The 22,014-nt window shown below is 37.3% G+C and overlaps 1 protein-coding gene across 4 annotated transcripts in view; it reads left to right on the top strand.

The window, feature by feature from the left end:
- Window positions 1-22,014, top strand: part of CFAP47 (cilia and flagella associated protein 47) — a 562,308-nt gene that overhangs the window by 249,190 nt on the left and 291,104 nt on the right. For 3 of the 4 annotated variants that reach the window (XM_070784977.1, XM_070784975.1, XM_070784978.1), the window contains 2 exons: window positions 1,306-1,394; window positions 16,446-16,532. In XM_070784977.1, the coding sequence (XP_070641078.1) occupies window positions 1,306-1,394; window positions 16,446-16,532 (176 nt within the window). The remainder of the gene's footprint in view (window positions 1-1,305; window positions 1,395-16,445; window positions 16,533-22,014) is intronic. The other variant, XM_070784976.1, reaches the window with a different exon arrangement.

The following is a 22,014-nucleotide window of genomic DNA, read 5'->3' as shown; positions in this document are numbered from 1 at the left end:
CTGATAGGAAGATTTATTAATTTATCTTTAGGGTGCTCTGGAGCAAATCCATTACAAAGGTAATGCTAAGACTGGCATTTAGTGAGAGGTGATGATGTTCCAGTCAGAGTTCTGAAGTGTTACTACCTCAAAGGATGGGGGAGAAGGATTTTTAAATCTCTGTAAAATAGGTGTGATATTGTTATGATTGACTTTGTGTAGCCATTAGTTTGTCTACGTATTATTTTCTACCTTGGCTGTATGGCAAAGAAGTAAATTTATGTTGCTGGATTTTCATATGGATTATGAAAAATCATAGGCGTGCAGTAGCTTGAGTGGGAGTTAAAGAGAATGACTCTAGAAGGCCACTCTGTGTGAGGAGAGCATTAAGACGCTCATCTGGACAGAATGGCTTATTCAATAAGGACACGTGGAACAGAAAGCACGTGTTTGATTGTCACTGAGATACTATTGTGATCTTCTGATTTCCTCCTGAATTCTTACATTTCCCAACCCTCTCACACAAATTTTCTGAAAAAAACATTGCTTTGCCACGTGTGTTTAAGAGACGTGGATGGATGGTGTTAGCCTCTCATTATCATGGCTCTGGGGCAGAAAAGCTGACACTTGGGCCTTATGTGATCTCTGTTTACTTCTCCATTTGGCCACTCATGGTCTTAGACATCAGGAAATAATTGGATAATAATGGAGAAATAAGGTAAGATCCTGATTAGTCTAGAAGTGTGGAATTCCTAAAATCTTTTCTTTCATGGAAGTCTTGAGTAATTTGAGTTTAAGTTTTATATTTGTGCTTTTATTACAGTAAAAATATATCAGTACAGCCATTACATTAGAAACACAGGCATGCCACAGTCACACATGTTCCAACACAAGTATCACAGATATTCTTGCACTCACACACCAGTGTGCCCATATACACACACACCTGCCTCTTCTTTATGTCATGTGTATTCAGTGTGTGTGTGTGTGTGTGTGTGTGTGTGTGTGTGTGTGTATGATGGATTAATTTGAAAATGTAAAATCATGCTCAGTCATGAACAAAAGGAATTTTAAGGAAGTAAATTTAGGAGACAGTATTGTGACAAATCATTCAGTTGTTAGCATAGTACTATGGATCAATGATGAGGTAAAATCTATTTTTATTTTTTCCCACTCAGATTTTGGCAGTATAATGTTTATATAAATTAATATCTCTGAAATGTTTAAATGGAGAGGTTTTTAGATACTTTAAGCCTATATTTTATAGTTGAGGATATTCTTTTTTGTTATTATCATATAGTATGTTTTATTTCTTTTTTACCTTAGGCAACTATAAAATGCAAATCCCCATGTTATAAATGGAAAGAAGTTACTGTGAAAGTTAAAAATCCCTTCCAAGCTTCTGGGGACTTCAAGTAAGTTATTGTTTTGGTGTAAATTCATTGCAATTAGCCATATCCAGTCTTAAGAGAAGTTATGTAGTTTTCTTAAATGTGAACTGTTTTGAGGAGAAATTTTGCATATTTATATTACTATAAATGTATAAGCATCAGCAGATAAAATAGAACAAATAATGAAGGTAAATCAGTTTTCCTTGAAATGCTGTTTCATCTCTACAAAGCTAATGCTGATTGTGTCAATTTTATTAATTTTGCCAATAAGCTTTATCCTTATTGAAATGTATAGTTCTTTCAGTTTCTTAAAATTTATAAGTAATAGACTTTTAAACTTATAATTTCTTCCTATCTGTTAATTTCCAAAAGTGAAATGTTGATTCAAGAAGAAAATTTATCTTCACCTAAAGCATCATGATTAATTAAAACTGCACAGCAAATGTTCATTTGAACATCTTTAGATTTAACAACAACAATAACAACAAAATACATTTGGAACAAAAAGACAATAAAATGCTTAAGTTTTATTCAAGGTCCCAAATAGAAAATATCTTTCTATATATTTACATGTTGAGGGAGAAGATGGATAATTGTACCTTACTGTTGTTGTTTAGCTGCTAACTTGTGTCCCACTCTTCTGCGACCCCATAGACTGTAGCCAGCCAGGCTCCCCTGACCATGGGATTTCCCAGGCAAGAATACTAGAGTGGGTTGCCATTTCCTTCACCAGGGAATCTTCCTGTCCCAGGGATTAAATCAGTGTTTCATGCATTGGCAGGTGGATTCTTTATCACTGAGCTATCTGGAAAGCCCTTAATGATACCTTGTGCTGCACTTAGTCGCTCAGTCATGTCCGACTCTTTGCGACCCCATGGACTATAGCCTGCCAGGTTTCTCTGTCCATGGGGATTCTCCAGGCAAGAATACTGGAGTGGGTTGTCATGCCCTCCTCCATACCTTACATACTGCTTGAATTATGAACTCTGTTTCTACCAACTTTAAAAGTCAAATTCTTACAACAATACTTGTGTTGCTTGGAAATTGTATGTATGCTTATTATATTAGTATTTGATAATTTTCAGTTTTTAAATTACTATATGTCTAGGCTTTTGGCAATTTCTTATTAACAATATCATTTATTGTTGACAAAACAAAAATTCTTTTGTTAAAACAGTTATTGGTGAATTTATGGTTCCCATATTCAGTGAGGGAGAATTTTATTTACTGTAATTTTATTAAAATGTTATATCAGAATGTAAGGAACAAAAAAATATCAGAATGTATGGCATTAATCCAGTATTAAAATATACCCTTAAATGAACCAAATGACTGACTGCAGTTCTTCAGAGAAAATCAAGATCAAATATGTTAACTCTTATTCTGGTGGTAAAATTGAAAGAAAATCTCAAAGTTCCTGGCATTGGTAGAATATTATAATTGTGTGTTTGTCCAAAAATAACAGTATATCATTGTTATTTTATGGTTTGCATGCGTGCATGCGTGCTAAGTCACTTCAGTCATGTCCTACTCTTTGGGACCCTATGGACTGTAGCCTGCCAGGCTCCTCTGTCCATGTGATTCTCTAGGCAGAACTACTAGAGTGGGTAGCCATGCCCTCCTCCAGGGAATTTTCCTGTCCCAGGAATCAAACCTGTGGCTCCTACATTGCAGGCAGAATGTTTACCACTGAGCCATCAGGGAAGCCAATTTTATGATTTATTTCAGATGTAATTAAAACTGTTACTTCTTGTGAGGAATACATGGTTTGGTAGAGGACAAGATTATTTGTTGGAGACTTTTGACTCCTTCATCTCTTATGTGAATGTGGCCCTCAAACTTAGGTAATAGGCATATAATCATGAAAATTTAAGGCCACTCACAAAATCTGTAAAATCAATATTTTATGGTAAACATACATTATTTTCAAAGATAAAATGCAATAAAAGAGAATGAGAGGAAATTTAATGCCAAATAATTCACATAGACTATTTTAATGTTATAAACAATAAAACAAGTGACCAAGTTTTTCATATTACTTACAAAAATGATCAGAACTTTATTATGAATAATCTCATATTAAATGTATTTTCAAATAAAATTTAAAATTTCAGAAAATTTTCCAAAAAATTGTATGCAGCACAGTGACCAGATTTGATCCTACTTTATCAAAATTTAACAACACTTTTAACAAGAAAGGTGACCTAGTCTAAATTTAAACGTTTATTTTTTTATTGAGATATGCTTGATATACAATACTATATATTCAGAAATGCAATATAGTGATTCACAATTTTTAAAGGTAATGCTCCATTCATAGTTATTATAAAATATTGGCTCTATTATCTGTGCTGTAAAACATATAGCTTACTTATACATGGTAGTTTACATTTCTTAATCCCCTATCTGGTGTAGATTTAACAGAGATAAAATTAGCTCTCACACCTCTGTGTACCAGATCTGAAATTCCTCTTTGGCAGAATAGAAGTATTTCATGCTGCTACTGCTACTGCTAAGTCACTTCAGTCGTGTCAGACTCTGTGTGACCCCATAGATGGCAGCCCACCAGGCTCCCCCGTCCCTGGGATTCTCCAGGCAAGAACACTGGAGCGGGTTGCCATTTCCTTTTCCAATGCATGAAAGTAAAAAGTGAAAGTGAAGTCGCTCAGTCGTGTCCGACTCTTAGTGACCCCATGGACTGCAGCCTACCAGGCTCCTTCATCCATGGGATTTTCCAGGCAAGAGTACAGGAGTGGGGTGCCATTGCCTTCTCCGTGCTGTATAATGCTTTTTTTACATGTTGTAAAGTTTGGTTTACTAGTATTTGGTTGAAGAATTTGCATTTATAACCACAGGATTTACTTTCTTTTCTTGTGATGTATTTATCTGTTTTTTATATCACCAGTAATAGCTTTAGAGAAAGATTTGGGAAGTGGTCCTTTCCATTATATTTTTGGGGAGAATTTGTGAAGGATTGGTATTAATTCTTTTAACGTTTGCTAGAATTCACAACTGAAGCCATCTGTCTCTGAGCTTTGCTTTGTGGGAACTTCAGTTTATTACTAATTCCGTCTCTTTACTTGTTATGGCTTAATCAGATTTTCTGTTTCTTTTTGAATCGGTTTGGTCGTTTGTGCCACTCTAGGAATTTGTATATTTCTTCTAAATTATCCAAGTCGTTGGCATGGAATTTTACATAGTATTCCCTTATAATCCTTGTTTTTTCTTTTTTTTTCTGCAAAAGCAGTTGTGATGGCCCTTCTTCCATCCCTTAGTTCAGTTAATTTGATTTTTCTCTCCTTTATTCTTAATCAGTGTAGGTAAATATTTGTTAATTTTCTTGATATCTTCAAAGACCCTTCTCCTAGTTTCTTTGATATTTTCTATTATTTTTCTTTATTTAAAAACATTTGTGGTATAATTGATATGGAAAAAAATGTACATTTAAAGTATATAATTTGATGAGTTTGGATGTATGCATGTACCGTGATGCTACCACAGCAATTAAAGCAATAAGCATACTCATCACTTCCAAAAGTTTCCTTGTATTCCTTTTTTCTTTTCTATGTTAAGAATTCTTAACATGAGAATTACATTCTTAACAAATGTTTTAGATAGAGCATAATACCACATTGTTAGGTCTTCCCTGGTGGCTCAGCAGTAAAGAATCCACCTGCCAGTGTAGGAGATACAGGTTTGGGAAGATCCCCTGGAGGAGGAAATGGCTATCCAGTCTAGTATTCTTGCCTGGAAAATCCTGTGGGACAGAGTAGCCTGGTGGGCTACAGTCCATAGGATCACAAAGAGTTGGACATGATGGAAGTGACTTAGCACACAGGCATGCGTGATTAATTATGTTAAGCATCTCTTCATGTGCCTTTGGCCATCTGTATGTCTTCTTTGGAAAGTGTGTATTCAGGTCTTCTGCCCAGTTTTTAATCAGATTGCTTGTTTCTTTGCTACAGAGTTGTGTGATTGTTATATTTTGGATATTAGCTCCTTACCAGATAATTGATTTGCAAATATTTTCTCCCATTCAGAAGATTGCTTTTATATTTCGTTGATGGTTTCCTTTGCTGTGCAGAAGCTTTATATTTTGATGTAGTCCCACTTCTTTATTTTTGCTTTTGTTGCTTTTACTTCTGGTGTCAAGACTCAAAATATCACTAAGACCTATATCAAGGAGTTTACATAAGCATGTGTTTTCTTCTAGGAGTTTTATAGTTTTAGGTCTTATGTTCTGATCTTTAATCTGTTTTTGAGTAATTTTTGTGTATGGTATAAAATAGTGGTCTAGTTTCATTCTTTTACATGTGGCTGATTTGTTTTCCCAGCACCACTTACTGAATAAACTGTCCTTACCCTCTTGTATATTTTTGGCTCCTTTGTTGTAAATTAATTCATCATATTCATCATATATGTGTGGATTTATTTCTCAGCTCTCAATTCTGTTCCATTGATCTAGGTGTCTGTTTTTGTGCAAATATCATACTGTTTTAATTGCTATAGCTTGATATTATTTGAGATTGGAGAGTGTGACACTTCCAGCTATGTTCACTCACCTTATTTTTCCGATGTTTTTTCTTTTCTTTTTTCCTCTCTTTTGGCTTATTTCATTAAACATGTGTTGGTGCATTTAATTGTGTACCATATATGTATGTGATTGTTTATCTTTCTTTATTCATTTTTCTCTCTGTTCTTCAGACTACATAATCTCTGTCAGTCTTGAAGTTTATTAATTCTTCTTTTTCCTACCAATTCAAATCTCCTGAGCCCCTCTAGTGATTTTTTACAATCTGTTATTGTAGTTTACAAATCCAGAATTTTCATTTGGTTCTTTTTTATTAATTTCATCATCATGCTTTCCTTTACTTCTTTAGTCATAGTTTCCTTAGTTTTTTAAGACATTTACAATGGCTATTTTGAGTTGGTTTCCTGTTAAATATGAGAGCTGATCACTCTATCCAGCAGCTTTTCTTGCATACCTATTTTACTGTTTCTTTGCTTGTTTCATAATTGTTATGTTGGAAACTGGACATTTTTGAAAATTCTGGTCTCATCTCCCACATGATTTTTAATGTTGTTTGCTTGTTTAATTTTTTACTACATGGCTGGCTTATTTTAGAGATGTTTACTCCACCTCCCCCTCAAAAAATGCCTCACATACATAGTGTGAACCTTCTAATATTGCTTCTAGGGGATACAGTCTTGACTATGCCCACAGTCACTCTTGGATAATGATGGTTTTGGCATAGCTTTCTTTGACCGTGTCTTTCTGTGTCCACACTTAGCTATTAAATTTCCCTGATTTGAATTCTGTGGAAGGTATAAATTGCTCCTCAGACTAATTCAATCAAAGCCAGCTCCTTTGAAATAATAGTCCCTTAGGTCAATGTTTGAGATTTATTCCGTCTCCACAAGGGCTCCTCTCAGTTGTCTTTCCCCAGTTTTCTCCAACAAACTAGCAGGGTTCCTCCTAATTGCCTTTCACCACAACTGCACTAGTTTTAAGAGCACCCTTGGGTTTATCTTCACTTGTTTTCGAAAATGAAGTCAGGTCCTTTGTGAAGAGATTAAGAGCTATATGTATTAAGGTCAGCTTCTCCCTCTAGGTAAAATTTCTGAGCCATGACTGTGTTGGTAGAAAGGGGGACAATGGTAAACTTTTCTTGAAGTAACACCCCCATATTAGGACCTGAATGCTAGGTAGGGTGGGGGGAAGTAGTTTCAGGTCTTCCTGGTTTGCTTCTCCCAGCATAGAACCACCACTTTGTAAGCTGGGGCAATGGTGATTTCACACTCATGCAGAGCTTGTGGTCCATGATTGGGTACTGGGTGGAAGAAGGAAGCCCCTCGGCTCCTCTCAGCTGCATTTGCCTGAACATAGCCTCAGCAACATGTACTTGGGGCAGGATGAGAAATGTTGATGTCATACATCTCTCAGAAAGATGGTTCTCCACCTGGGAGCTAAGAAACTAATGTGTCCTCTGTCCCTAGCTGTACTAGTCTGGAGTAGAGTTTCTTTCTTAATTGGGTGGGGAAGAAGGAAAGAGTGAGTAGTCTTGGTTCAAATGCCTCAGACTACATCTCTTTTTTATTGATTGATTTATTATTTTTGGCTGTGCTGGGTCTTCGTTGCTTCGTTGTGTGGACCTTCTCTAGTTGCAGTGAGTGGGGGCTACTCTCTTATGGTGTGTGGGCTTCTTGTTGCAGTGGTTTCTCTTGTTGCAGAGCATGGGCTGTAGAGCATGTCAGCTTCAGTAGTTGTGATGCAGGGGCTTAGTTGCCCAGCGGCATGTGGAATCTTCCTGGACAAGGGATTGAACTTGTGTCCCCTGCGTTAGCAGGTAGATTCTTTACCACCAGACCACTGGACTTCCTTACCATGTAGGGAAGTCCTACATCTTTGCTTACTGAATTTAGTAATTACTATTGAATAGCTTTTTTTTTTTTTTAATTGGCTATATCCCTTTAAGATCATTTCCAGAGAGTTTAAATAGTTGGGTTTTATATTTGAACTCATTTTACTGGAAATTGATCCATGGAGCTCTCATGCTGTCATGCTAAGAGCAGTGTTTAATCTAAGTTCTATTTTGTCTGTTATTAGTATAGCCACTCCAGTTCTCTTTTTGTTACTATTTACGTGGTATTTTATTATTCTTCTTTTGTTCCCAATCTGGTTGTGACTTTGAACCAACGTTTGTCTTTTTTCTAGTCTATTTTTTTTTCCATTTTGTTCATCTCTGCCTTTTGATTAGAGAGTTAATCCCATTACACTTAATATAATCTCTGATACAGTACAGTTTAGTGTGCCTTTAAAAATTTCATTTCTTTTACTATATGTTTTCTAAAATTTTTCTCCGTAGTCATCCTGAAGATTATAATTAGCATGTTAATTTAAACAGTCTAGTTCATATTAGACACCAACTTAATTTTACTGTAAACTTAGAAATTTTGCTTCAGTGTATCTCCTTTTCCTAGCCTCTTGTTAATGCTATTATTGTTATACTCATTATATCTTTGTAAGTTATAAGCCCATAAAACAGTTTTATATTTATTGTCTGGTACTGTTTTATTTTAAATCAGAAAGGATAACAAAAAGGGTACATTGAAAATAAAGTACATTTATAATTTGTTTTATAGAGTTGCCTGTGTAGTTAACTTTATATATGCTTTTTATTTCATCATGTGGTTTACAGTTCATTTCTAGTGTCCTTTTACTTTAGCCTAAGGGAATTCCGGTAGTATTTTTTTATAGGATAGGTCTGTTAGCAATGAATTCTTTCATTTTTTTATTTGGTAATATTTTAATTTCTTCTTAATTTCTGAAGGATAGTTTTCCTGTATATAGTATACCTTATTGATAATCATTCAGCATGCTGTATACATCATCCCATTGCATTTTGTTCTTTAGGTTTTAAATGGGAATTTAATTCTTAATCTTTTTTTTTCTTTTATTTTAAATATATTTTAATTAGAGGCTAATTACTTTACAATATTGTATTGGTTTTGCCATATATCAACATGAATCCAGCATGGGTGTACACATGTTCCCCATCCTGAACCCCCCTCCCACCTCCCTCCCCATTGAGGAGCAACACAGGTGTTAAGTCAGTTCTCTTCTGCTTCTTACTGTGTCTTGGCCTCTCAATGATTTGACTCTTATTGTCTAGTTATGGATCATCTTGAATTTATCCTGCACAGAATATTTTGTACTTCTTAGATGTGTAAATTAATATTTTTATCAAATTTTGAAAGTTTTCATCATTTATTTCTTCACATTGTCTGTCTGCCTCTTTTTTTTTTTTTTTTTTTCTCTTGTCTTTTGGGATTCTGAATAGGCTTACATTTGGCTGTCTGATGGTCTCCCATGGTTCTCTGAGGCTAAATTTTTAATTAATGTTAATTTTTCTTCATTCTTTTTTCTTTCCATTGTTTGAAAGTAATCATTTTATTTGACCTATCTTTAAGTGTACTGGTTTTTTGTCACCTCAAACCTGCAGTTGAGTCCCTCTACTGCTTTTCCCTCTATCTCTTCAAGAAAATTAGAGATACCAAGGGAACATTTCATGCAAAGATGGGCTCAATAAAGGACAGAAATGGTATGGACCTAACAGAAGCAGAAGATATTAATAAGAGGTAACAAGAATACACAGAAGAACTGTACAAAACAGATCTTCATGACCAAGATAATCACGATGGTATGATAACTCACCTAGAACCAGACATCCTGGAATGTGAAGTCAAGTGGGCCTTAGAAAGCATCATTAGAAAAAAGCTAGTGGAGGTGATGGAATTCCAGTTGAGCTATTTCAAATCCTGAAAGATGATGCTGTGAAAGTGCTGCACTCAATATGCCAGCAAATTGGAAAACTCAGCAGTGGCCACAGGACTGGAAAAGGTCAGTTTTCATCCCAATCCCAAAGAAAGGCAATGCCAAAGAATGCTCAAACTACCACACCATTGCACTCATCTCACACGCTAGTAAAGTAATGCTCAAAATTCTCCAAGCCAGGCTTCAGCACTACGTGAACCGTGAACTTCCTGATGTTCAAGCTGGGTTTAGAAAAGGCAGAGGAACCAGAGATCAAATTGCCAACATCCACTGGATCATGGAAAAAGCAAGAGAGTTCCAGAAAAACATCTATTTCTGCTTTATTGACTATGCCAAAGCCTTTGACTCTGTGGATCCCAATAAACTGTGGAAAATTCTTCAAGAGATGGGAATACCAGACCACCTGACCTGCCTCTTGAGAAATTTGTATGCAGGTCAGGAAGCGACAGTTAGAACTGGACATGGAACAACAGACTGGTTCCAAATAGGAAAAGGAGTATGTCAAGGCTGTATATTGTCACCCTGCTTTTTTAACTTCTATGCAGAGTACATCATGAGAAATGCTGGGCTGGAGGAAGCACAAGCTGGAATCAAGATTGCCAGAAGAAATACCAATAACCTCAGATATGCAGATGATACCACCCTTATGGCAGAAAGTGAAGAGGAACTAAAGAGCCTCCTGATGAAAGTGAAAGAGGGGAGTGAAAAAGTTGGCTTAAAGCTCAACATTCAGAAAACAAAGATCATGGCATCTGGTCCCATCACTTCATGGGAAATAGATGGGGAAACAGTGGAAACAGTGTCAGACTTTATTTTTGGGGGCTCCAAAATCACTGCAGATGGTGACTGCAGCCATGAAATTAAAAGACACTTACTCCTTGGAAGGAAAGTTATGACCAACATAGATAGCATATTCAAAAACAGAGACATTACTTTGCCAACAAAGGTCTGTCTAGTCAAGGCTATGGTTTTTCCTGTGGTCATGTATGGATGTGAGAGTTGGACTGTGAAGAAAGCGGAGCGCTGAAGAATTGGTGTTTTTAAACTGTGGTGTTGGAGAAGAGTCTTGAGAGTCCCTTGGACTGCATGTGATCCAACCAGTCCATTCTAAAGGAGATCAGCCCTGGGATTTCTTTGGAAGGAATGATGCTAAAGCTGAAACTCCAGTACTTTGGCCACCTCATGCGAAGAGTTGACTCATTGGAAAAGACTGATGCTGAGAGGGATTGGAGAGGAAAAGGGGACGACAGAGGATGAGATGGCTGGATGGCATCACCAACTCAATGGACGTGAGTCTGAGTGAATGGGAGTTGGTGATGGACACAAAGGCCTGGTGTGCTGTGATTCATGGGATCACAAAGAGTCGGACATGACTGAGCGACTGAACTGAACTAAACTGAACTGCTTTTTTACTTCAGGTATTGTACTTTCTAAGTCCAGAATTTATAATTAGTTCTTTTGTATAATTTCTCTGTACTGATATTCTTTACTTGGTGAGACGTATTTGTTTCTGTCACTAGAGAAGAGAATGGCAAAATAACAAACTGTGGAGAATTCTTAAAGAGATGGGAATACCAGACCGCCTTACCTGCCTCCTGAGAAATCTGTATGCAGGTCAAGAAGCAATAGTTAGAACCTGACATGGAACACCAGACTGATTCCAAATTGGGAAAGGAGTACGTCAAGGCTGTATACTATCACCTTGTTCATTTCACTTATATGCCAGGCTAGATGAATCAGCTGCAGTCAAGATTGCTGGGAGTAACATCAACAACTTCAGATATGCAGATGATACCTCTCTGAGGGCAAAAAGTGAAGAGGAACTAAAGAGCTTCTTGATGAGTGTGAAAATGGAAAGTCCAAAAGCTGGCTTAAAACTCAACATTAAAAAAACTAAGATCATGGCATCCACTCTCAGAACTTCATGGCAAATAGATGGGGGAAGATTGAAAACAGTGACAGCTTTTATTTTCTTGTGCTCCAAAATCACTGTAGAGAGTGATTGCAGCCACAAAATTAAAAGATGCTTGCTCCTTAGAAGGAACACTATGACAAAACTAGACAACATAGTAAAAAGCAGAGACATCACTTTGCCGACAAAGGTCTGAATAGTCAAAGCTACAGTTTTTCCAGTAGTCATGTATAGATGTGAGAGTTGGACCATAAAGAAGGCTGAGTGCCGAAGGATTGATGCTTTTGAATTGTGGTGCCAGAGAAGACTCTTAACAGTCGCTTGGACAGCAAGGAAATCAAACCAGTGCATCCTAAATGAAATCAACCCTAAATATTCATTGGAAGGACTGATGCTGAAGCTGAAGCTCCAGAACTTTGGCCACCTGATGAGAAGAGCTGACTCACTGGAAAAGACCATGATGCTAGGAAAGATTGAGGGCAAGAGGACAAGGGGGTAACAGAAGGTGAGATGGCATCACCAACTCAGTGGATATGATTTTGAGCAAACTCCCGAAGACAGTGAAGGACAGGGAAGCCTGACGTGTTGTAGTCCATGGAGTCACGAAGAGTTTGCCATGACTTGGTAACTGAACAACAGGTATATCTGTAAGTGGGATTGAAGGTCCTTGACATATTTTAGGACTCTACTGAGCTGTTGCAATTTCTCCTATGGGCGTGTTGTCTCCAGATCTTCCTTTTATGTTTTCTCAGGCTCTTGATCCAGTTGCTCTGGCAGCCTCAGGCATAACTATTACTGATTGTTTTCAACAAACATCCTGGGAATAGTTGTTTTACTTTGAGTCAGTTGCTTAGATTAAAGCAACACAGTGCATACTGAGTTCTTCTAGGGAGCTTTGAGACAGGTTGCACAGTAACAATGATGAGGGATGGGACCTCTTTTTGAAGAGCTCCAACCTCAGTATTCCTTCCTGTGGCAGCAAGCCTGAGCATTTTTTAAGTTACCTTGGTTGCAAGGCAGTTCGTTTTCAAGGCTACTGCAGAGCTATGGAGAGGAGGAGGGGAGTTACAACATAAAAATTACAAGGCTGCAAACTCTACTGTTCTTACCAAGGTTTGGAAGCTTTTTTTTTTTTTTTTTTGCTTTGTCTTCATTACTGCATGTGTGTGCTCTCTACTTGCAGCAAGTGGAGGCTACTCTCTAGTTGCGGTGCACAGGCTGCTCATTGTGGTGGCTTCTCTTGTTGAGGAGCACAGGCTCTAGGCACACAGGCTTCAGTAGTTGAAGCATGTAGGCTCAGTAGTTGTGGCTCTCAGGCTTAGTTGTTCCCTGGCATGTGGGATCTTTGAGGACCAGGGATTGAACCTGTGTCCTTTGCATTAGCAGGTGGATTCTTAAGCACTGGAGTACCAGGGAAGTCCCTGGAAACTTTTCTTGTGTAAACACCATTCAGATTGCTGCAAGCTTTTCTTTAGTTAGCTGCAATTCTGAGAAAGTTAATTTGGACAAATTTTTCCAGTGTTTTTAGTGATTTTATATAGGTGTGAAAATGGTTATTCTAAACCATTCCCTGCTTTTGTTTTCCTAGTGGCTTGGTTTTATTATTTAAAATATGTTTTTTGTTTTAGATCAGACTTGTGCTTCTTACAATGTGATCTCTGAGTCAGCAAAATCACCATCACCTGGGAGCTTATTAGAAAACCAGAATCTCAGGCCCACTCTAATGCAGTTGAATCAGAATCTGCATTGAACAGCATCTCCAGAATATTTATTTGTACATTAATGTTAAAGCAGTGCTGGTATAATTGAAGAGTGATCAGAGTTTAACCCATAGACAGGCTACTTAAAAAACATCTGGAGAGTTCAGTGGAGCCCATGCCAGACTTACTAACTCAGAATTCATACAAACAGAAGCTTGGGAATCTGCATTTTGAACAAGCACTCCAGATGATAATAATGCACATTGAAATGTTAGGACTGCTGATTTAGAAACTGCAATAATCAAACAGGATCTTTTTCTGTGTTAATGGCAGTATATATTTCATTTTTAAAGTTAATATATCTATTTTGAGCAAAGTATGTTCATTGTAATTAAGTAGGGACTTTTTAAACAGAAGCATACAGAATGCTAGTTTATCTCAAAATGGTACATGTATAGTATGTGAAAAATCTAATATTTATTATGTTGGTTTAGTCTTTTTATTTGTGTGTCAAATACTATTATGCCTGTGATTATTTTTTAGTCAGAACACATTATTACCAAAATAAATTGCCCAATGATTCACCATGGATTTATAGAAATATAAAGAAATGTTATAAATGTTTTCTGCCTCATAATTTTATAAAATTTAAATGAGAATTTAGTGCATGACTTTAAATATAAATTGCTCTCTGGAGAGGATTTATTCCTACATTTGCTTAACTGTAAATTTATATAAGCAATTCTTCCAGTTTGATACATAACTTTCATCATTCATAGTTTACACTTTTTTACAGTTAATTTTGTCTTATTTAAAACTTTTTAGTATTTAATATTTATAAAATCCTTTACAACCCTTTATGAAGGCATCAGAAATAACAAGTTAAACCAAAAAGACAAAAACTGATACCAGCATTCAAACATTAAGATATATAAATGTATTGCATTTTAGTTTGTGTATGCATGTTCATGAATGTGTGTGTATTTTTAGACTAAAATATTTGATTGATTTTATTACTGATCTGTTTTCCACTATTAAGCTAGTATTGTGAGATCTTAATGCTAAGTCACTTCAGTCGTGTCCGACTCTGTGTGACCCCTTAGACAGCAGCCCACCAGGCTCCCCATCCCTGGGATTCTCCAGGCAAGAACACTGGCGTGGCTTGCCATTTCCTTCTCCAATGCATGAAAGTGAAAAGTGAAAGTGAAGTCACTCAGTCGTGTCCGACCCTCAGCGACCCCATGGACTCAGCCTACCAGGCTCCTCCATCCATGGGATTTTCCAGGCAAGAGTACTGGAGTGGGGTGCCATTGCCTTCTCCAATGCATGAAAGTGAAAAGTGAAAGTGAAGTCGCTCAGTCGTGTCCGACCCTCAGTGACCCCATGGACTGCAGCCTTCCAGGTTCTTCTGTCCATGGGATTTTCCAGGCAAGAGTACTGGAGTGGGGTGCCATTGCCTTCTCCAATGAGATCTTAATAACTGTTACATAATAAAAAAGATTTCTGTTAACAAATTAAGTTTAGATAAATCTGTTCTTAACAATATTTTACAGATTCAGTTCAACTCTGCAAGAGGAATTAGGCATTCCTGACATGACTCTTCATGAAATCTTTACCCTGCCACTAGGGTATCATTTCCACACTATTCTCCATTATATTGTGGGCAGCCTAAGGCTAGAGTCAGTTCAGTCACTCAGTCGTGTCTGACTCTTTGTGACCCCATGGACTGCAGCACGCCAGGTATCCCTGTCCATCACCAGCTCCCAGAGCCTACTCAAACTCATGTCCATTGCATTCGTGATGCCATCCAACCATCTCATCCTCTGTCATCCCCTTCTCCTGCCTTCAGTCTTTCCCAGCATCAGGGTCTTTTCAGTTGAGTCAGTTCTTCACATCAGGTGGCCAAAGTATTGGAGTTTCAGCTTCAGCATCAGCTGTTCCAATGAATATTCAGGACTGATTTCCTTTAGGATTGACTGGTTTGATCTCCTTGCAGTCCAAGGGACTCTCTTCAAAACCACAGTTCAAAAGCATCAATTCTTCTACACTTAGCTTTCTTCATAGTCCAACTCTCACATGCATACATGATTACTGGAAAAACCATAGCCTGGACTAAACCGACCTTTATTGGCAAAGTAATGTCTCTGCTTTCTAATATGCTGTCTAGGTTGGTCATAGCTTTTCTTCCAAGGAGCAAAAGTCTTTTAATTTCATGGCTGCAGTCACCATCTGCAGTGATTTTGGAGCCCCCCCCCCCCCCCCGCCGCCCAAATAAAGTCTCTCACTGTTTCCATTGTTTCCCCATCTATTTAATCTAAGGCTTGGAAGATAGCATATTCATGTTTGTACTTTCCAGTACTTAGTCCTACACCTAACATGTAATGGGGTCTCCATAACTGTTTCTTGAAGGAATGACCTTTTTTATATAGGAAGGACTGAATTTCTGTTTGATTCCGGATGATAGCATAATTATCAATGCATTGATTTTACTAGGTACCCAAATTTCATGTCCACTCCTGAGAGAAATATTTCTCTTTTCTAGACATAAGATTTTTGTTTTTGTTTAGTGGCTAAGTTGTGTTCAACTCTTTTGTGACCATGGACTGTAGCCCACCAGGCTTCTCTGCCCAAGGGATTTCCCAGGCAAGAATACTGGAGTGGGTTGCCATTCCCTACTTCAGGGCATCTTCCTGACCCTGGGATCAAACCCACATCTCCTGCATTGGCAGGCAGATTCTTTACCACTGAGCCACCTGGTAAGTCCAGATTAGATATTATTAAGTGTGTATAACTCTGACAGTGTATTAAGGTTAATGTATAATTTCTTCTTTCTTTTCAGAATATAATTTGGTTGGTCATTTTTGCTCTAAGTTTCCTTGTTATGAGAATTCAGTGTTGACTTTACATATAAAAATATCATTTTTTTAACCTGTTTCCATTCAACATCTTTTATTTCTAACATGTTTTGAATTACTGAATGAGAGCACATGGACTGTTTGAACTGTAATTTATTCTGATTCTAATTATATTTTATGGTAAATGGAAATGATTTAAAGGAAGAATGTTTTGTGGTCATCTGAATTTTGTTACAGTAGAATTAAAAATAATCCTTTTTTCATGTATTTTAGTGTCATTCTGGTGGAATCCTTAACATTTATCTCTTTGCCATCCCAATTAACTGAATATGAAGAATCTGTTGACGTCTTGAACCACCGGTAAATTTCTGTATATGCTCTTGATTATCTCAGGAAAAAATTTGAAAAATTAGCATTCAAGTAAATTTGTTACATAATTATGCAGTAGTTTTCATTTATTTGAAATATTTATATTATATTATATATATTATTTATATTATTCACACCGTTATTCCCTTTATGTATTACTAGGTTTATGGACATGAAAATTGAATACATATGCACTTTATTAAATACAATGGATTCCCATTGTTCATGGTACTTATGGTATATAAAGTTGCCACAAACAGTTAGTGAGGATTCCACCATTCCTCTGAGAAGAAATCTATATAACCATATGTATTGTAATTATAAATCCTAAAAACAACCCAACCTGGTAGATTCTGCTTTCTGTATTTTACAAGGAGAAAATAAAGTTCAGAAGTGTTAAATGATTTACCTGAGGCATTCCCAATGACAGGTGCCAGAGAGGGTTTTAAACCCTGTCCTCGTACCTCAGAGCTAGAGCAGCTTGCACTTCTGTACTTCTGTACTGCCCCCCACTGTCTCCACCCTCTGCTCATCTAAGCTGGAGAGCAGAAACAAAAAATCCCAGTGTCACCTTGTCTGACCTCAGCTGGGAACTTGTGTGATCAGCTACTGGAATTTTCCATCACTCTGCACATGCCCACGAACAGTTGGAAAACTACCAAGAGTATTAACTTTGGGATTCCAAATTAGTTTTAGTGAGAAGATGAATTTGCAAATTTTGGATTGGTGGATCATGAAGATTGACTGTATTTAAGCTTATTTGATTCATGTTATAAAGTCTGTATTTAGTTTAGAAAGGAACTTTGACTTCTCAGTAGAGAAGCAGCCATTTTTTAAAGTTAGATTGCCTTATATGTCTCATCGTCTTTAAACTATAGAATAACTATTTAAAGTGAAGTAGAATAAAACAATGTTATAAAGGTTGAAGAAAGCCAGGCAGGAAGAAAAAAAAAAAAAATGCAGGTTTCTATTATAGAAGTGCGGTAGTTTGAGCATTCTTTGGCATTGCCTTTCTTTGGGATTGGAATGAAAACTGACCTTTTCCCGTCCTGTGGCCACTGCTGAGTTTTCCAAATTTGCTGGCATATTGAGTGCAGCACTTTCACAGCATCATCTTTCAGGATTTGAAATAGCTCAACTGGAATTCCATCACCTCCACTAGCTTTGTTCGTAGTGATGCTTTCCAAGGCCCACTTGACTTCACATTCCAGGATGTCTGACTCTAGGGCAGTGATCACACCATCATGATTATCTGGGTCGTGAAGATCTTTTTTGTACAGTTCTTCTGTGTATTCTTGCCATCTCTTCTTAATATCTTCTGCTTCTGTTAGGTCCATACCATTTCTGTCCTTTATCGAGCTCATCTTTGCATGAATGAGAGTGAAAGTGGAGAGTGAAAAAGTTGGCTTAAAGCTCAACATTCAGAAAATGAAGATCATGGCATCCAGTCCCACCACTTCATGGGAAATAGATGGATAAACAGGGGAAACAGTGTCAGACTTTATTTTTCTGGGCTCCAAAATCACTACAGATGGTGACTGCAGCCATGAAATTAAAAGACGCTTACTCCTTGGAAGGAAAGTTATGACCAACCTAGATAGCATATTCAAAAGCAGAGACATTACTTTGCCAACAAAGGTCCGTCTAGTCAAGGCTATGGTTTTTCCAGTGGTCATGTATGGATGTGAGAGTTGGACTGTGAAGAAGGCTGAGCACCGAAGAATTGATGCTTTTGAACTGTGGTGTTGGAGAAGACTCTTGAGAGTCCCTTGGACCGCAAGGAGATCCAACCAGTCCATTCTGAAGGAGATCAGCCCTGGGATTTCTTTGGAAGGAATGACGCTCAAGCTGAAACTCCAGTACTTTGGCCACCTCATGTGAAGAGTTGACTCATTGGAAAAGACTCTGATGCTGGGAGGGATTGGGGGCAGGAGGAGAAGGGGACGACAGAGGATGAGATGTCTGGATGGCATCACTGACTCAATGGACGTGAGTCTCAGTGAACTCCGGGAGTTGGTGATGGACAGGGAAGCCTGGCGTGCTGCGATTCATGGGGTCGCAGAGTCAGACACGACTGAGTGACTGATCTGATCTGATTACAGAAGTGCATGTATATGTTGACCTTTACTATGGTGTTAGTTTATTTTATACCATTGATTCTGTGTAGTGCTTGGCAGCATCAGTGTCATCCTTTTAGATGCAAAAACATTCCCAGTGGCAAGGATTTGGCAATGTTGATATCATAGGAATTCCAGTGTTAAAGTCATCAGAACCATTAAAGGACTGTGCAGATCTCACTAAGATGAAAATGAATAGTTTGTTTTTCAAAATGAATTGTATTACAGCCAATTGTTTTAGAAGATCATAAGCATTGCATTTATTATGATATTTGATTTTTTTCCATTGGTTTATTTTCTGTGAGAAAAATTGATAAGGAGAAAACATTTTTGTTTGAATTTGTTTTGTTGGATGCTAATTTCATACTTAACTAAGGCATTCAAAGTCTTCTTTTCTCCCTTTGCTTTGTTGTTTTTTTAGTTGCTCAGTTGTATACAACTCTTTGTGACCCGATTTCCCAGGCAAGAACATTGGAATGGGTTTTCATTTCCTTCTTCAGGGGACATTTTGCTTTAGTGAACAATAAAATATGAATTAATGCATTGATCTCCAAGGCAGCATTATAAATATCATAGGTATAGAGTATTATAGGCATTTATGTTAATTTCTTTGTAGTATGAAATGCTACTTTTAAATGCTTAAAAAACTTCAGTAAATAGTTCTCCTCCTGAAATTTTTTTTTCAATCCCTTGTTTCTTGATCAAGAAGTTGCTTTGTGGTCACAGATTTTGCCTGAATGGCTTTGAAGCAATTTCCTCACATTAATTGTGAATAATTTCAGTTCAGTTCATTTCAGTCACTCAGTCATGTCCAACTCTTTACAACCCCACGGACTGCAGCCCGCCAGCCTTCCCTATCCATCACCAGCTCTGCTTGCTCAAACTCACGTCTGTAGAGTCGATGATGGCATCCAACCATCTTATCCTCTGTCATCCCCTTCTCCTCCTGCCCTCAATCTTTCCCAGCATCAGGGTCTTTTCAAATGAGTCAGTTCTTTGCATCAGGTGGCCAAAGTACTGAAGCTTCAGCTTCAGCATCAGTCCTTCCAATGAATACTCAGGACTGATTTCCTTTAAGATGGACTGGTGGGATCTCCTTGCAGTCCAAAGGAATCTCAAGAGTCTTCTCCAATGCCACAGTTCAAAAGCATCAATTCTTTGACACTCAGCTTTCTTTATGGTCCAACTGTCACATCCATACATGACTACTGGAAAAACCATAGCTTTGCCTAGACAGACCTTTGTGGGCAAAGTAACATCTCTGCTTTTTAATATGCTGTCTAGGTTGATCATAACTTTTCTTCCAAGGAGCAAGCGTCTTTTAATTTCATGGCTGCCATCACCATCTGCAGTGATTTTGGAGCCCAGGAAAATAAAGTCTGACACTGTTTCCACTGTTTCCCCATCTATTTCCCATGAAGTGATGGGACCAGATGCCATGTTCTTCATTTTTTGAAGTATCTATAGTATTCTAATTAAACTATAGCCAATTCTCAAAGAAATGCTATAGCTATCTGTGAGCAGAAGTAAGTCAAAGTTAGATCCTTTTACTGAAGAGAAAAAGTGAGTCCACCGTCATAATTTGGAACACAGTTTGGAAATTCTGTATCCAAATTTTACCATGATTTTTTCATACAATGTTCTGAAATGGTTTTATTTAGACCTAACATTCCAGAATTATTGAAGCCATAGATTCTCAAGCTACAGGTAAAGATATCTTTTTTTATGTTATGCTTCTCAAATCAAAAGCAAAATTGAACAAGTATGGAAGCATTTATAATTTAATTTTGAAAAGGAAGGAAACTTTGGAAATACTCATCCAAAACAATTCCCAGCTCAGCCTGAAGTATCACTTAAGAAGTGTGTCTACCACAGTCTCAAACTTTATTGATCATTGTTTCCCATATAGGCTCTTCCATTTGTTTTTATAACACTCTACTGTCTTAATTCATCTTTCAAATCTTCCTGTGAGAAAAGAAACATAAAGATGCAGTGACATTGAGCACTGGGTCAGGGAGAGCATAGTCAGGCTTCGGCAGATTAACTCTCAAAGAAGAAATTCGAGCTGCTAGTTTAAAGGACTGCACATTTACTCCTGTGCATCTCTGTAAAGACTGTCTCCCAGACCAAAAGAAAGGGCCAGACTTACGAAGGCTAAAGTCACACAGTTTCTCAAGGAAAAGGGCTGGTCTTTGGTGTGTCATTTTGGCGCTGATATGGACAACTGAGATCCTAATTCATACACTGAGTTGTGATCAAATCGTCTCAAGTTCACCAAAGAGGCTGCTTTTCTGACAATTCAGAACAGATTTATTAGAAGCATTGCTGTAGCTCCTTCTGAGGTCCTGATGGCTTGCTCTGTGGCCTGGTTTCTAGGTCTCATCATCCAATTAGCTTATGGAGATTTTTATTTATTTATTTATTTTTATTTTCAAAAACACTTTTATTGTTCTCTTATGTAATATATGTTACATACGTTAAGAGAACAAAGTATTTAAAAATCTCCATAAGCTAACTAGATTTTTTTTCTTAGAGCTCCTTACAAATATCCTTGTTTTTCCTCTTTTAGTGCACATACTACACTTCCCCACTAATGTTAAAATTCTGCATGAACACATAATTGGCCAATGGCATATGAGAAGTACTGACTGTTTTTTCAAGTGGTAGCTTTAAGACCCAGTGAGTAATTTTTCCTGTCCCCATTCCCTGCTACAATTATTAGAGAGGCACATTTAGGAATGGAGGCCTCCTTCACAAAGGAACTCTGAGTGTATCTTCTCCACCTAGAATGGACATGTTTTGTGAGCAAGAAGTAAACTATTGTGTTAATCCACTGAGATGTGGGGTTGTTAACTGTAGCATGACCTAGCACATTCTAATGGATGCTCCTCTTCAGAGTCGCTTCAGTTAATGTCTCCCCACATGAGAAATAATCTCTTCTCAAATGAGACATAAAGTACTGAAATTATCTTTCAGGTGGCATTAAAAAAAATGATTTCCTATTAAAAATTTTTTAAAAACGTTTCTGTAAACTGCTCTTCTTATGCAATAGATACATATAAAACAACACATTTGAAACCACATGCATGAGGAAACCATATTCATCACATATTTTGCTTTATGGGAATATGATCTATGAGCACAAGTAAGAGCAGTTAAGAAGTTTTTATTCTAATTAAATCTCAAGGAATATCAGAAAGGATCAGGACAGGAGACTGATTTTAGTCACACTTTAAAATTGAGTGATAGATCAGCAGTGCTCAGAAAGGAGCACTTTGTAAATAATTTCCTTCAGTGATATGACTTGCTATTTTTTACAGCAGCGTTGAATTATTTATCACTCAATAGATTTTTAC

The sequence above is a fragment of the Bos indicus genome, chromosome X (genome assembly GCF_029378745.1).
Source record: "Bos indicus isolate NIAB-ARS_2022 breed Sahiwal x Tharparkar chromosome X, NIAB-ARS_B.indTharparkar_mat_pri_1.0, whole genome shotgun sequence".
In the NCBI taxonomy this organism is placed as follows: Eukaryota; Metazoa; Chordata; class Mammalia; order Artiodactyla; family Bovidae; genus Bos; species Bos indicus.
The sequence above is the reverse complement of the archived record's forward strand: the minus strand, read 5'-3'. Positions and strand labels throughout refer to the sequence as shown.